The sequence below is a fragment of the Strigops habroptila genome, chromosome 7 (genome assembly GCF_004027225.2).
Source record: "Strigops habroptila isolate Jane chromosome 7, bStrHab1.2.pri, whole genome shotgun sequence".
Classification (NCBI taxonomy): domain Eukaryota; kingdom Metazoa; phylum Chordata; class Aves; order Psittaciformes; family Psittacidae; genus Strigops; species Strigops habroptila.
The window spans coordinates 255,908-272,324 of NC_044283.2; the positions used below are offsets into that span (position 1 = coordinate 255,908).

General features: G+C 61.6%; 1 protein-coding gene across 9 annotated transcripts in view; it reads left to right on the top strand.

The window, feature by feature from the left end:
* DCTN1 (dynactin subunit 1) overlaps positions 1–16,417 on the top strand; it is a 44,736-nt gene that overhangs the window by 13,440 nt on the left and 14,879 nt on the right. For 4 of the 9 annotated variants that reach the window (XM_030492329.1, XM_030492330.1, XM_030492326.1 and 1 more), the window contains 6 exons: positions 1,505–1,525; positions 10,630–10,650; positions 12,827–13,015; positions 13,961–14,158; positions 15,275–15,479; positions 16,207–16,285. In XM_030492329.1, the coding sequence (XP_030348189.1) occupies positions 1,505–1,525; positions 10,630–10,650; positions 12,827–13,015; positions 13,961–14,158; positions 15,275–15,479; positions 16,207–16,285 (713 nt within the window). Of the gene's footprint in view, positions 1–1,504; positions 1,526–6,847; positions 7,280–10,629; positions 10,651–12,826; positions 13,016–13,960; positions 14,159–15,274; positions 15,480–16,206; positions 16,286–16,417 lie in introns of those variants that run through there. The other 5 variants (XM_030492333.1, XM_030492331.1, XM_030492328.1 and 2 more) reach the window with 3 other exon arrangements.

The following is a 16,417-nucleotide window of genomic DNA, read 5'->3' on the forward strand; positions in this document are numbered from 1 at the left end:
TGCATCCCAAGGGACACAAAACAGGAGCAGGTACCTGCCCTGAGCTGCCCTTGGCCCCAGGCAAGCACAGTTAGTGGTGTTTGAGGTTAATCCAGGGAAGGCCGTGCTCCGGACACTGGGAATAGCGGTGGCGAGCGTGCCTTGGGATGGGAGCCGTGTGTTTCCCGGGATCAGGCAGCTCCATGTTGCACCCAGGCTGCTGGGAGCAGCTCGGGAGCCTCATCCAGCCGACTCCAGCTCAGGGCAGGGAGGAAACTCCCTCCTCCTCCTACCGGGATGGGGAGGGTTCCGGGATTGCCTTTTGCTGCCGGTTGGGACGTGAGGGGCCTGTGGCGCTGCGGGTGTCCCGGCCCCAGTGTCCCAGCCCCGGTGAGCACTTTCAGTCTCCCAGATCAGTTACACTGGAATTCCAGCAGGAGCTGGTAGGTGGCACTCACAGAGAGCCTGGGGGCACTCCAGGGCCCGTTCCAGAGTCGAGGCTGCAGGAGGGACTCACAGAGCATTGGAGGAAATGGGGTAAAACTGGCCTAAAAGGCAAACAGAGTATTTGTGGAGTGAAAATAACCTGGGGGGGCACGAAACCAGGATGCTGAAATACCTGTTCCTTAAACTCTTCGTGCTGCTCGCACTGGGAGAAGGTTGTAGGAGAGGAGGTGAAGCCCAGGTGGAAGAGCCAGTGGTACCTTCTGTCTGTCGGCATCAGTTACCCGTTACCCCAGTTGTCTCTGGTATCACAAGTGTCACGGTTTCCTGTGTGAGAGGTTGGGAATTTGGTGCTGGCCGCTGCTGGAAGTGGAACACTCTGGCGGATGGAGCTCCCGCTGTGCTGTTGTGGCCCGGAGATGGTGCTGTGTGATGTGCTGCTGAGCTCTGGGGCACCCGGCTTGGATGGGTGCGTGGAAAACGGGTTCAGAGTGACCCTCCTGGCCCGGGTGGGTGCTGGCTGCCTGTGCCCAGCTCCTGCAGGGCCCGAGAGAAGGGGTGAGACGTGGTTCCATGTGGGATGTGAAGCACCAGAGCTGGGTGCAGCCTCCTCTTCCCTTCGGAGTGCCTGACCAAGGCGGTGGGTGCAGGTCCAGGCAGTGTTTGAGTGCTGGGTTTGGGGGATCCTCCTCCCCAGAGTCCAGGTTTGGGTGAGCTCCGCACTGCTTAACCCCTTGCAAGTGCTGATGGTGCCACTAAGTCAATCTGGTTTCCTTTGGATGTATCCAGCCCCTCAAAAGATCCCCTGGGAGGTGGATCTGAGATGCTGGAGCAAAGGTGGTGGGTGAGGGTGCTCAGGGTGAGCTCCATCTCCTGCTCTCCCCATCCAGCCTTCTGATGTGTGTTTGGCTTCACCTGGCTGGATTTCCCTCCGGGTAGCACGTGCTCGGAGCCTGGTGGCTCCTTTGAGCCTGTTCATGGGGAGCTGGGGCCGGTGTTTGGGCAGGTCCCCTCCATCACCCGCGCCGCTGCGGTGTGACCCGAGCTCTAACCTTGTGCCTTTTATTCCCTCCTCACGCAGCGTGGAGTGAAACCGAAAAAGGTGGTGTCTGTGTGCGCGTCCTGTGTCCCCCCGGCTGCATGGAGCCACCACCGCATCCCATTGTCACCGGGCCCTGCGCCTCCATCCACCCGCTGCATGTTGCTCGCTGCATGCGCTGCCCCGCGCCAGCCCCGGCTTGCTCAGGGGGCGGGAGGTCCCCCCGTGGTGGGTGGAAGGGGTTGGAGCTGTGGGGAACGTTCCATCACCCGTTGCTGACGCTGCCCCGGCGCGGTTCTGCTGCAGCAGCCGCAGGGCAGTGACTGTCCCCCTGCACTGGGCACTGCTGAGGCTGCCCCTCGAACCCTGGGTCAGTTCTGGGCCCCTCACTACAAGAGAGACATTGAGGTGCTGGAGCGGGGCCAGAGAAGGGCACCGGAGCTGGTGCAGGGCCTGGAGCACAAGTGTGATGAGGAACGGCTGAGGGACCTGGGGGGTTTAGTCTGGAGAAGAGAAGGCTCAGGGGGGACCTTCTCGCTCTCTGCAACTGCCTGAGAGGAGGATGGAGCCAGGAGGGGGCTGGTCTCTGCTCCCAAGGAACAAGGGATGGGACAAGAGGAAACGGCCTCAAGCTGCCCCAGGGGAGGTTTAGATGGAGCTGAGGAACAATTCCTTCCCCAGAGGGTGCTCAGGCATTGGAACAGGCTGCCCAGGGCAGGGCTGGAGTCACCGGCCCTGGAGGGATTCAAAAGACATGGAGACGTGGTGCTAGGGGACATGGGTTAGTGGTGGCCTTGGCAGCTGGACTGGATGATCCTGGTCTCTTTTCCCACCTGGTTGATTCCATGATTCTCATGAGCAGTTTAAGCTGAGCAGTGGTTGAACCACTGGAGTAAAGAACAAGCCCCAGGAGCTGGGAGCAGTCTCTCTGCTGCCCAGAAATGGGCTCCGGGGCTTGGAGGCAAGTCCCAGGTTGGTTTGAATGTGGGACCCGTCCTCTCCTTGGGCTGCAGCTCCCCCCACTCCTCCCAAGTTAAGAGCCCTCCAGCCAGCCTGTCCGTGGCACTGCCCAAGCCCCGGAGCTTTCCCATCCCTTAGTACCAGCATCAGCTGAAGCTACAAGGGGCTTGGCGGAGATCCCTCATCCCTGTCTCTGGCTCTTGCTGTGGGAATACTCTTTGCCATGGAGATGTTGCCGTAAGAGAGGAGAAAAGCAACCCCGGGCCCCGCACGAGCACCAGGGTGTGATACAGTACCTGCCGTGCCCTCGGCGCCGTCCTGGACGTGCCTTTCGTTCCAGCCACTTCCATGTGGAGTTTTGGGTGGGGAGATGATCCCAGCAGCAGCACTTGCCATGGAAGGGCCCAGGTGAGGAGCGGTGCAGCAGCAGGAGAAGCTGCAGCGGGGTGGTGGGAGCAGCTCCCGCCGGTGCCCACCTCCATCCCCCGTCTGCTCCGAGGTCTCTGCGTGTCTCTGAGGCTCCAGCCTGCACCAGGGCTCTGCTGGGCCGATGGGAAGAGCTTCTCCTCCTGACCATGGTGTTGCTTCGCTTCCCCAGCCCCACTGCTGTGGTTCCCACCACTGTACCCACACTGCCGCCAGCTCAGAGCTGCAGCTCTGCCTTCAAGAGGTGGTTGTGGCAGTGGCTCTCCAGAGAGCCCTTCCCACCATGGAGATGGGATCAGACAGGTCCATCCCGCTCAGAGGGACGGGCTGGTGCCACGTCTTTGCTGAAACCGCCTCAGAATGCAGCTTCTTCAGCCGTTAATGAACTTGTGAGCTCTCCATCCCCTCCTTGCAGCTCTTGCCCTGCATCAGCATGTGGAGACCTCGGTCCACTTGGTAGGATCCCAAAATAACCCAGTGATTAGCAGGTAAATCCTCATTTGTGAGCTTAAGGCAGCTCTTTGTGTGTTAAAATAGACTTTAAGCATATTAGGAGCTGCTCCTTGGTGCCAGCTGGTGCTCACCGGAGAACATCCTCTGCTGGCCTTGGGTCTGCGCCTGCCTCTGGGCTCGTCGGGAGCGGTGGGGAAGGGCCTCTTGCTGTGGAGGTTGTGGCCGTTGTGTGGGCCGTGCGGTAGCCCGTGGGGCTCTGGAGCGTGGTGGGACGCTGTTGGGTCATCCCTGGCTGTTTCTCTGCTCATTTTTGGAGTGAGATGGGTTCTGTGCTCCTTCATCTCCTCTGTGCTGCCTGCGTTGATTCGCTGCCTGTCCTGCCTGGGATGCAGTGGCAATGACGATGCAGAGGAAGGGTGAGGGTGCTGAGGCGCTGGCACAGACTTTTCCCAGAGAAGCTGTGGCTGCCCCATCCCTGGCAGTGTTCAAGGCCAGGTTGGACACAGGGGCTTGGAGCAACCTGCTCTAGTGGAAGGTGTCCCTGCCCGTGGCAGGGGTTGGGGCTGGAGGAGCTTTAAGGTCCCTTTAACCCAAACCAGGCTGGGATCCTGTGATAAACCATGTCCCTAATGCCACGTGTACGTGTTACGCTGTCCCTCTGCCCCTGAGCTGCGTGACCCTGGTGACAACTCTTGCCCAAGGGTCCTCTCCCACCACCCCTCCTGGAACAGCACAACCTAAAGCCACTTTGATGCTGGGTTCCCTGCAGTGGCTTGTGTTTGTCCGTCTCCAGTAGCATTCCTGTTCCTTTCGCCATCCCAGCCGGCATTCCCTGTGCCGGAGCTGGGTCTCTTTTGTTCGGAGCTCTGCCGGGAGCCTGGCTTCACCCCTCTCTGCGGGTGTTGATCCCTCTCCCGTGTCCCCCATCCATGGCCAGTGGTGGTCCGGCTCCGTGCGGGAGCAGATGGCTCATTGCATCCCGGCGGGAGCACGGGGCCATCTGCTCCCAGATGGTTTCCTTCTAAAGGAAGGAGTCGTGGCAGGGTCTGTGCCGCAGGCCGGGGGCTCTTTCGCTGTTCCCCAAGGGAAGGGCCGTTGGAGCAGCATCTGGCACCACAGGCGGGGGGCTCCATGTGGAGGGGCCCAGTTAACCCTGGCAGCACCACGGGCGGCTCCCGCTCCGCACCGGGATGTGATTCCACAATCCCATCACCTGTGAGGCTGCAAAAGTTCCTGTTGCTTCGCACGCTGTGAGATGAACAACTTCTCTTCCACATCACTGAAGGTGTTCAAGGGACAGCTCGGAAGCACCCCACGGCTGCTTTTCCATCATGGAATTCCACTTCTCATCCTGTTCTGCTCAAAGGGCAGCTCCAGGAGGTGCATGTCCGCCCCGTGCCAGTGTGTGTTGGATCCTGGCTGTGGAGAGAAGGATCTGTCCTCGATTCAGGAAGCAGAGATGTGTGTTAGGGGAGGAGCTGGTTCCTCAGAGCAGCTCCTGCCCTGTCCCCTGCTGTAACATCCCTGATGCTCTTCACTGGGGGTTGAATCCATGTCGGCTCCGTGGGGCTCCTTTGGGAACATGTGGCACTTTGTGCAGGGAAGGGCTCAGAGCCATGATCCTGTTTGTGTTTGGGAATGTGCAGCACACGCGGGGTTTGGGTGATGGCTGGAGCTGCAGCGTGGAGGGACAGCTCCATCCCTGGCCGCCCGCAGCCGGAGGTGTCCGAAGCCTTCAGAGAGCTTGAAGCTGTGTGTGAACCTGCGTCAGGAGCAGCCCCATCCCTGGAGCCAGGCTGGGAGAGCTGGGCTGGGGCAGCTGGAGAAGAGAAGGCTCCTGAAGGGGACACCTTAGAGCAGCTCCAGTGCCTGATGTTGGGTCTTGGGACCAGCAGCACCCGAGGGTCTGTGTCAGGGTGGGGATGAAGAGGGGGTGCATCGCTGAACATCCCAGTGAGTGACCTTCACTGCTGGTGGGGAAAGTGATGGAAGTGATAGAAAGCAGTGGCAGGCCTTGCTTCCTGCAGTGTGTGTCTTGCTGTCTGTGCGGGATGTCCACGTTTGGTCTATGACTTGATCCATGATCCTTTATCCTGGGGGGACATCTCACCAGCTGCGCCCTTGGCCACCCAGCCACGTTTGAGCTGCTGGTTCAATGGTACTGGAGCCTCTGAAGGAACTTCACTGGCTAAACCAAACCAAAAACCGGGTCTCGGGGGACCCACAGACCTGACACCCCCCAGCGCCGTGGGGGTCTCTTGTCACTGGTGTGGTGATGGAGTGGACCCCACCATGAGCCGTGTCCCTGCATTGCATCCACTGGAGCCATGCACCGTCTATTGGGCCTCGGGCAGTGTTTCAGGTGCTGGAGATGGGTGGAACGAGGCTGGATCTGGCCTCGGGACAGAAGAGCCATCCCACTGGAATGCTGCTTCGGCACAGGGAATTCCATCCTGTCTTTCAGCCGGATGAATCCAGCCAGATGACAGCTTCCCCCATGAAGAGCATCCATCCCACTGCACCCAAGGGCTGTCCCCAGGCACTGCTCATCAGCTCTAATGTGTAACGAAGCCCTGGCTCTGCAGCGATCGATGGTGGCTGTCACCTGAACTGGGAGCACCAAGTGCCTTTTGGTCACCCCAAGGGCTTAGGGGTGACTCTAATGCACCGAGGGGTGACACGTGCGTGGTTCAGCTCCTGACCATGGGATGCGTGTAGTGGTGCAGCAGACCAAGACCATCGGTTTTCACAGCGCATCAGAGCACCAGGGATGGAGATGTTTGGGTCAAACAGATGATGCTCAGTTCCCAAAGTGGATTTAGTTTGGGGTGAAATTGGTGCAGACCTTTAGGTACCATCAGCTTCTATCCCTGCAGCAGGACTGCAGACCACTTGCTGTGACTCTGGTGGATCCAGAAGGATGGATTTGGGAAAGCATCAGCATGGAGATTTTACTGACAAGCATTGAAATCGCTTTCAGAGCAATGGTATTTCAGAGCCTGGAGAAGAGAAGGCTCCTGAAGGGGAGGCCTTAGAGCAGCCCCAGTGCCTAAAGGGGCTCCAGGAAACCTGGAGAGGGGCTTTGGACAAGGGATGGAGGGACAGGCCAAGGGGAATGGCTTTAACCTGCCAGAGGGGAGATTGAGATGAGCTCTGAGGCAGAAGCTCTTCCCTGTGAGGGTGCTGAGGCGCTGGCACAGACTTTTCCCAGAGAAGCTGTGGCTGCCCCATCCCTGGCAGTGTTCAAGGCCAGGTTGGACACAGGGGCTTGGAGCAACCTGCTCTAGTGGAAGGTGTCCCTGCCCGGGGCAGGGGTTGGAGCTGGAGGAGCTTTAAGGTCCCTTCACCCCAAACCAGTCTGTGGCTCCGTGGGCTCAGTCCCTGCACCCGCAGGGGGTGCGAGGCCGGGGCCGGGGGTGATGGCGCCGGGCTGGGCGGTGACGGGCAGCACCGGCGGATGCTGCGGCTCCGAGCCCGCGTCTGCCCGCTCATCCCTCCCTGCGCCTGCCCGTGCTCCGCTCCGCCGCTCCGGCCCCGCTGGGCAGCGCTGCGGCGGGGCTGGTGCTCCGCGCTGCCGAGCGCAGGGCCGGCGCCGGCGGCACCCGCGGGCTGAGGCGGCCGCGCCGGGGCGGTGCTGAGCTGCGGGGCCGCTGTTCCCGGCGGAGCAGCGCCCGGTGCCGCGGTGCGGGCGGAGAGCAGCGCGCAGGAGAGGAGCGGGGCCCCGCCGGCGCCCGTGATGTCATGACCGGCCGGGGCGGTGGCTGCGGGCTCCGGTGGCTGCAGGCGCGGGCCGGGCCCCCCGCGGCTCCCGCTCAGCCGTAGCGGCCGGCGCGGATGGAGCGCGGGTAGCGCGGAGCCGCAGCCATTTGCAGGCGCCGCCGGTGCCGCCGCCCGGTGCCGCCGCATTGTTGTGCCCGCGGTGGGTCGCGGATCGCGGATCGCTCCGGCAGGATGAGGCAGGCCCCGGCGCTCCGGAAGGTACGATCCGCACCGGCTCCGCGCCCCCCAACGCGCCCCTTCCCCCGGGGTTGTGTTTGTTCCACGGGAATGCCGCGGGGCTGCGCCGGGGGCTGAGCCGCGTCCCGGTCCCGGTGGATGCTGGGGGGTGCTGGGGGGGAAGGCAGCGGCCGCATTCCTTAATCCCGGAGCTGCCATCGCTCCGTGTCACCTGCCCGTGCCTGCAGCAGCGCCGCAGCGGCCGGAGCTCGGCGCTGCCTCCTGCATCTTCCATGTTCGCAACAACGTGATTTTGCACCTTAGCGATGGGAACCGGGCCCCCGGGGGCTGCTTTCAGCATCCCCAAAGCGTTGTTGTATCTGGACCCCGTCAGGCTGTTCCCGAGCCCGGTCCCTGCTCCGGCGCTGTCCTACATGTTTATTTTTAGCACATCCAGGATGTCAGCGTTCAGCTCGAGGAGGATTCCTGGGGTTTTTCCCTCTGGAAGTCAGCGGCGCAGGGGGTTGGAGCAGAGGCACAGGGGTGCAGCTCTGCCGGTGCTGTGTCAGTGAGGAGGCTTCAGAGCAGCGTGACAGCAACGCGCCTGATTTAGCTCCGTGGCTCCATGAGCTCACCAGGCACAGGGAATACTTTGCTCTATGGGGATTACTCGAAGAGCTGCTGCTTAATCCACCTCCAGATGCAAAGTTCCGCCGGTGCTGGAGCAGAGGGAGCAGCCCGGGGCTCAGCACCCATCTGGCAGGGGGGGAACAGACCGGAGCGCCGCTGGATCCAATCCTGCTGCCCTGCTCCTTCCCCTTGCCGGGGATCAGAGGGAGCACACGTGCAGGGTGTTTAACATGCAAAACCTCTTGTAGCATTAATGTCACCCCAGGAGGAGCCCCCAGGAGCGTGTCCTTGTGCTGGTGGGGCGGAGATGGCGTCACCACCAGCAGGGTTTGGTTCCTGCCCGTCGCTGTGTTGATGCTGGAGCTGCTGGAAACCCTCAGGGGATGCTCAGGGGAACCTCTGCAGCAGCTCATGGAGCCTGGGAAGTTCTGCTCTTCCGCATCAGAAGCCTCCAGGCGCTGCCCAGCAGGGGCACTGTGTGCGGCACTGCCCCTCCTGCCCCGTGAGGTGGTGCCAGTACAAGGGGGCTCACACATACTCGCAGCCCTGCCAATGATCCACGATCCAGCTTGGGTCGAGACCCCACGCCTGGAGCAGAACAAGTGAAGAGGGACCTGCAGGACCAGGATCTGCAGCCCCGCGTTGGACACGGGTGGTGCCGGCCCCACCACGGGCGGTTGCTGGTGCCCAGGAGCAGCTTTGGCCGAGTTCTCACTGCTGGGAGCAGGGTTTGTTCCCGAGTGTGTCTGCTCTGAGCCCACTGCTCCCCTGGCGCCGGACCCGCCGCGGGAGCCAGGGTTGGATCGTGCCATCAAATATCGATGCAGCAGCGTTACACAGCAGCAGAACCACCCGCGGCCGTATGGAAGAGCTGCAGCCAGGGGTGCAGAGCATCCCGGGATCCAGGAGGGACCAAAGCCCCTGTGCTCAGCTCCTGCTCCCAGCTCCGAGGAAGAGGAGGATGGATGGAGCAGCGGTCGCCCTCCAGCCCTGCTGGAGCATCGCTCTGCACCCGCTGTGCCAGGAGCTGCTGACCCAGGATCTTGGAGCTGCCACCTCAGCTCTTCATGGGCTTCACGGGGCTTGGAGCAACCTGCTCTAGAGGAAGGTGTCCCTGCCCGGGGCAGGAGGTGGGACTGGAGGAGCTTTAAGGTCCCTTCAACACAAACCAGTCTGGGATTCAATAATGTATTCCATGGAGGGGGACCAGCGTAGCCTTGCACCTCACACCAGAGCAGAATGACACCAGGATCCTCTCTGTCACTCAGCCTCGGTGGCTTTAGAGGATACCAAGAAGTTTCTCCCTTTTTCAGGGTCTGGTGTGGTTTGAGCTGTGGAAGATGCTCCTCAGCCAGTGCCCGCCCCATGGCCCGTGGGGCAAGGCTCAGTGGTCGCTGCTGGTGTCCGTGTGCTGTGCTGGGCAGCACTGAGCTCTGCTGGACCGGGGTGGGGGCAACCCCAGCACAAGCACAGGCTGGAGATGGGATGGAGCAGCTCCAGGAGCCCCCAGAGCAGCTCCAGTGCCTAAAGGGGCTCCAGGAAACCTGGAGAGGGGCTTTGGACAAGGGATGGAGGGACAGGCCAAGGGGAATGGCTTTAACCTGCCAGAGGGGAGACTGAGATGAGCCCTTCGGTGCCACTCGATGCAATCCCTATTTAGCCCTTTTAGAACTCTTAAGGATGCTGGAGTGCTCCTGAGGAGCTTTCTCCTGCTCCTCAATCAGCCTGTGTTTATCTGAGGGCTTTAAGCTTTTATGTGGCCATTACATGGCAGATTCTGCCAACAGGAGATGTTCTGGGAGATGGTATCGGAACGAGCCTCCTGTTGAGTGCAGGCTGTTGGGAAAGGCTGGAAGCGAGCGAAGCGGGATTTAGGATAATGCAGGAGTAATTGCTGCTGGGGGGTGCTAACAGCCAGCTCCATCTGTGCTGGTGAGACAGGGAAAGAAGCAGCTGGAGGGTCCGTCAGCTGGTCTGGGGGGGGGTATGGACATGGCTTTGGATACTGGGAGAAGCCGGGTGGTGGGAGCAGTGCTGTGGCCATCGGGCTCTGCCTCTGGGCTGCAGGCACCGAGCAGTTGCTGATGGGCTTTAAGTGCCTCAATCCCATGGGATCATGTGGCCGAGGCTTTATTGATCCTCTGCTCCTGAGTACTTTAAGCTGTGGATGAGGTAATGGGCTAAAGGGGGGTGGCGGGTGCTGTGCATGGGTTTGTGTCCAGAAGGGAAGCAGAGGGGGGAAGCAGAGCCCGGGGCTGCAGCACCGCGCTGGGGGGCTGGCGGTGACACCCGGCTCCCTCCAGGGAACCAAAGGGTTGAGGGGAGATGGTGTTTGAATATAACCCCTTCATCGGGACACCCCTGCTTGTGCTGCCCAAGCCCTCGTGGTGGGCAGAGCCTGGGGAGCCCCGAGCAGCTCTGCAGGAGGTGTCCGACGGGCCCAGGTTTGCCTTTGGAGCTGGACATCAACCAGCGGTAAAGCCTTCACCCAAACCAGGCTGGTTCCGTGGTGATGGTCCTGTTTTCGGGAGGAGCCTGTTGGGATGCTGGGCTGCACCGGGCTCTGCTCCTCTGCTCCAGTCGCAGGGTCCCTCCGGAGCTGTGCTGGGGCCGTGGTGCTGGGCTCCTCACTGGCACACACACACACTAACCGCCCTCCTGTCTTTGTGTCTCCTGTCTCCTGCTGTGCTCTGGCGCTGCTGCGGCCTCTGTCTCTGCTCCTGTCTGTCCTGTCCCTCTCCTCTGCCTCCCGCTGCCTGCAGACCACCGCCCGGCGGGCCAAGGTGAGCAGCGCCGGCCTCGGGCAGCCCCGCGCCGGGAGCTCGCTGGGGACAGCCCCGGCTCCTGCTGGCACCGTGTGCGGAGCACGGGAGCCGTGTCCTGCTCCTGGAGTGAGGATGTGCTGCTCCAAAGCCGTGTCCTGCTCCAGAGCCATGTCCTGCTCCTGGAGCCACGTGCTGCTCCGGAGCCATGTCCTGCTCCTGGAGTGAGGATGTGCTGCTCCAGAGCTGTGTCCTGCTCTGGAGGGATGTGCTGCTCCGGAGCCATGCTCTGCTCCCAGAGCTGTGTCCTGCTCCGGAGGGATGTGCTGCTCCGGAGCCATGCTCTGCTCCCAGAGCTGTGTCCTGCTCCGGAGGGATGTGCTGCTCCGGAGCCATGCTCTGCTCCCAGAGCTGTGTCCTGCTCCGGAGGGATGTGCTGCTCCGGAGCCGTGCTCTGCTCCCAGAGCTGTGTCCTGCTCCGGAGGGATGTGCTGCTCCGGAGCTGTGCTCTGCTCCCAGAGCTGTGTCCTGCTCTGCGTGAGGATGTGCTGTTCTGGAGCCATGTGCTGCTCCTCAGCGTGTCTGGATCACTGGGGACAACCCCCTTGGGCAGAGCTCCCCGGGAAGCCCGGTGCTCGCAGCCAGAGCTCCTCCGAGGGGCTGGAGGATGAGGAGTTGCAGTGATGCCAATGGCAGAGCTCACTCTTGGAGTCCCTCTTACGTTACTGTTTCCTTCCTCCTGCTGTTTCCCAGCTTCTGAGGGCACTTTCCAGTGGATCTCCTTCACTCTGCGAAGGGCTTTAACCCCTGGAGCAGCAGGAACAAGAACATCTCCTTCCCAGTAGTGTAGCTCTTGGAGATGGTGCTTGGTGCCATGGAGACTGTTCCCAGGCCGGGGCCTGGCAGAGCCCGGGATCAGCCTGGGGGGGACGGAGCTGCCTGTCCCTTCCGCCCATGGCAGCCGAGGGAGCTCAGGTTCGGTTGAACAAGGAGCTGGCAGAGGATCCAACCGCAGCGTGGCGGGGACGTGCCCGGTCTCACTGTAGCTGGTGGGGCAGAGGTGGAGGTGCTGAGCCCTGGGGCGAGCTGAGCCTCCGCTGCAGGAGTGCAACAGGAAGCCGGGGGGTTAATTTCCACACACAGAGGTGAGCGCCCCACAACTGCAGGTGCAGGAGGGTGCTGAGGGCCCTGGTGCCGTCACCAGTGTGGGCAGCATCAGGGCAGCCTCAGCAGCGCTGGGGGAGCAGCTCCTGCTCTGGGTGCTCCCGGCTCCACCGGCTCCCCTGGACGCCGCCGAGCTCCTGCTGCTGGTTCATTTTGCCCTTCTCCCCCCTTAGGTTCAGCGCTGTGTCCCCAGGGCTGGGCGGGCGCAGGCAGCGTGTCCCCACATGCTGCTGGTGGCCCTGGCGTGGTGCTGAGCACAGATGTGTCCCGTTGTGATTCCAGACGTGGAGGTGGATGGGGTGAAACCATCCCCGCTCCCATCTCCATGTGCTTCAGGTGCTGGTGTCTCACCCTGTGGAGCTGGAGCACCCAAACCTCTGCCAGCACCGCCAGGGCACTCGCTGTTCCCTGCTCCATCCCTGAGCTGCTCCATCCCTGGGTGTGGGATGGGGCTGGCTGGAGGGTGAGGAATGGATGTGGGAGGGTTTGCAGGGAGAGGGAATCCCTTATCCCTGCTCCTGCGGGAGGGAGCATGGTTGCTCCCGTCTCCTGCAGCAGAACCAGATCTGCTTTGGGTTCCGAACCATGCAGGGTAATAACACATTGTCCTTCCTTTCAGCAGCGGGTGTCTGCTGGGACAGGCCAAGGGGAATGGCTTTAACCTGCCAGAGGGGAGACTGAGATGAGCTCTGAGGCAGAAGCTCTTCCCTGTGAGGGTGCTGAGGCGCTGGCACAGACTTTTCCCAGAGAAGCTTTGGCTGCCCCATCCCTGGCAGTGTTCAAGGCCAGGTTGGACACAGGGGCTTGGAGCAACCTGCTCTAGTGGAAGGTGTCCCTGCCCGGGGCAGGGGTTGGAGCTGGGGGAGCTTTAAGGTCCCTTCACCCCAAAGCAGGCTGTGAGTCTGTGAAGTGTGTGTCTGGCACCTGGTGACAGAGCCAGGGCTGGTGCCCCGAGTGCAGGGCAATGGAGCAGTCATGGAAGCATCATCCCCCTTGTCCCGGCCCCCCTGACCCCTCTGTGCTGTTGTTCCAGCCCACCCGGACCCCCAGCTCCGCCGCGTCCAGCGGCACGGCCGGGCCCTCGGGCTCGGCCTCGGCCTCGGGGGGCGAGATGAGCAGCAGCGAGCCCAGCACCCCCGCCCAGACCCCGCTGGTGGCGCCCGTCATCCCCTCGCCCAGCCTGGCCTCGCCGCTGGCACCCTCCGTCCCCTCACCCACAAAGGTAAGACGGGGTGTGGGAGCTGCGGGTGCAGGGGGAGACCCAAAGGGAGGAGGAGGAGGCCGGTGGCGCGGGTACAGGAGGCTGAGGAAGGGGAGCAGGATCCTCTGGTGGGTCCTGGTGGTGCACTGGATTGGGGGCACCAGTGGATGTGCTTTGGGGGCCCTCCTGCCTCAAGACACAAAGAGCACCTTGGTGGGGCCGGTGCCTGTCAGCCCTGGCTGTTGGTGCTGCTCACATCAGCGCTCACCCCGTTCTGCTCTTTAAAATAGTTGTCCGTTATTTCCATCCTGCTTTGTAATAATTAGTTAAAACGGGAGCTTTGGAAGGATTTGGGGCACGAGGGCAAGGAATGAACAGTGGGAGAGGACAGAGAGCTCCCCCCGAGGTGGTGTGGAGGGAGAGGCTGGAAAAGCCACCGCCTGCTGGGAAGAGGGACTCACGGAACCCCAGCCTGCTTCGGGTTCAAGGGACCTTAAAGCTCCTCCAGTTCCAACCCAGGAGCTGGAGGGGGGGGAACTGGAGGAGCTTTAAGGTCCCTTCAACCCAAAGCACTCTGTGGCTCTGGGTTATGGTTCTGAATACATGTTTCATGGCATTGCTCTGCTCTGGGTCGGAGCAGGGCTGCCACGGGGTGAGCTTGGACCTCTCAGTGGTGTTGGGGGTCCTAAAGGATTGAGGCATCCGGTGAAGTCAAACCAAGGTGCTCAGAACCAGCAACGGCTTTTATCAGGGCATGAAGGAACATTCATCACAGCTTGTACCTGGGGAGAACAGCAGCAGGTTCAGTGGCAGGGACCCTGCAGCTGCAGTGGTGGTTCTGCAGCCCCCAGTGGTGCTGCCAGGGCTCAGCTGTGGGTTAGGGCCTGTGCACCTCAGATGGATGTGCCTGGAGCATCTCCAGAGGATGCTGCTGCTCCTCGTGGTGACTCCTGTTTGGTGCTGCAGGAGGAGGAGAACCTGCGGGCTCAAGTCAGGGACCTGGAGGAGAAACTGGAGACTCTGAAGATAAAGCGGAACGAAGACAAGGCCAAGCTTAAGGAGCTGGAGAAGTACAAGATCCAGCTGGAGCAGGTGCAGGAATGGAAGAGCAAGATGCAGGAACAGCAGGCTGACCTCCAGAAGCGCCTGAAGGAGGCCAAGAAGGTGAGTGTGTCCCCGTGTGTCCCTTCCAGTGTGTCCCCATGTGCCCCTTCCTGTGCGTCCCTCCCCGTGTGCTCCTTCCCGTGTGCCGGGCCTCCGGGGATTCCTCTCTCCGGTGCCTTCCTGGGGCGTTCCTGGTCCTGACTCTCTGATGGAGACTTCACGTTGTTAAAACTCATCCCCCTTGAGCTGAACTATCACACGCTGAGCTCCCCGTGCCCCGCGGGGCTCGTGGTGTGAGCTGCTGCCGGCAAAGGCGCAGGGTGGTGGTGAAGCAGGAGCCCAACCTCTGCAGGCACACACGTAGGGGCCAGAAGAATGAAGTCCTGTGACACGACCAGATCTAGTTCCTCTGGAGCAATCCGTGTTTCAGGGTTAAGGGTCTCCTGTCACATTCCCACTCACTGGAACTTTATACTTAGAGCAGACTCATTAAATGAGCCAAATCAGCCCCTGAAGCAGGAGTTGGGTGGATCTTGTGTCACCCGCTGTGGCGATGCTCCTGCTGTGGCAGCTCTGCTCAGGCTGGGCCCTGCCGTGGGGTGGCCTTTGGAACGGCCGCTGCAGGGCTGTGCTCTCCCTCTTCCCTTCCTCCTGGCGGTGCGTTCCCGCTCCTGGTGCCCCTGTCCCCTGCTCCCACTGGACACAGGACTCCAACCGTGGTGCCGAAGGAGCTCGATCCTCCCTTGGGCCAACCAGGAGAGACACTGAGGCTCCACAGCTGCCTGAGGGGAGGATGGAGCCAGGAGGGGGCTGGTCTCTGCTCCCAAGGAACAAGGGATGGGACAAGAGGAAACAGCCTCAAGCTGCCCCAGGGCAGGTTTAGATGGAGCTGAGGAACAATTCCTTCCCCAGAGGGTGCTCAGGCATTGGAACAGGCTGCCCAGGGCAGGGCTGGAGTCACCGTCCCTGCAAGTGTTCACACACCGTGTAGCCGAGGCCTCAGTGCCATGGGTCAGTGGTGGCCTTGGCACTGCTGGGGAATGGTTGGACTCGATCTGGAAGCTCTTTCCCACCTGGTTGACCCCGTGATTCCATGACTCCGTGTTTAAGAGCGGGGTCTCGCCATCCTTGCCTTGGCCTTCCAGGGTCTCCTCACCCCCTTGTGCTTGACCCCAGGAAGCCAAAGATGCTCTGGAGGCCAAGGAGCGCTACATGGAGGAGATGGCAGACACTGCTGATGCCATCGAGATGGCCACCCTGGACAAGGAGATGGCAGAGGAGCGAGCGGAGTCCCTGCAGCAGGAGGTGGACTCCCTCAAGGAGAAGGTGGAATATCTCACCATGGACCTGGAGATCCTGAAGCACGAGATCGAGGAGAAAGGTGGGAAAGGGGCAGCCTTTGGGCTCCTGCTCTGGGCTTAGGGGAGCTCAGGCTTAGTTTGAATCTCACTCCAAAGGGTGTTGGGCTGGGATGGACCCTACATGGGAGGTCACAGGGGGGCTCTGTTGGTTACTGCTCCAGCCCCATGGGTTGCACTGAGCACACGCCATCAGCGTGATACCTTGGCTGGATTCCCTGGAGCCTTTCAGCTCTTGGTATTCCAGGTGGGCTTTAAACCCTGCTCACAGCAGGAGATGAACCGGCCATTAAACACTTGGAGAGGCCCTGGCACAGTGCCCCATCCCTGGCAGTGCTCAAGGCCAGGTTGGACACAGCGGCTTGGAGCAACCTGCTCTAGTGAAAGGTGTCCCTGCGCAGGGCAGGGGTTGGAGCTGGGGGAGCTTTAAGCTCCCTTCACCCCAAACCAGGCCAGGATTTGTGGTTCTGTGACTTGTAGTATTGGCATTCACCTGGAAAGAGAATGCAACCATAGCAGCTGATCCAGCAGGCGGTGGGGTGGGAAGGGATGGGAAGAGATGGGAGATGTGTGAAGGCACTGGGAGGAGTGGTCTGCAGGGGGTGGAGGAGTAACTGAGGTGAACAAGGTGCTCGGTTTGAGTTTGCTTTGGCTGGGTGCTGCGGGTCGGGGGCTGAGGGTGCCCGCGGCACCGGTGGCACAGGAGCTGTGCCGCGGCGCTGGTGACCGGTGCCACTCGCTCTGCGCCAGGCTCGGACGGAGCAGCCTCCAGTTACCAGGTGAAGCAGCTGGAAGAGCAGAACGCGCGGCTCAAGGAGGCTCTGGTGAGGTAGGACACAGCGTGCGCTCCCCCCGGGGCCGGGCTTGCCATCAGATGGTCTTTAAGATCCCTTCATCCCGACCCGTTCCATGCTTCTGTGGTTCCTGCGGTGCCGCTGCGGGCCCATCCTGTGCCGGTGCA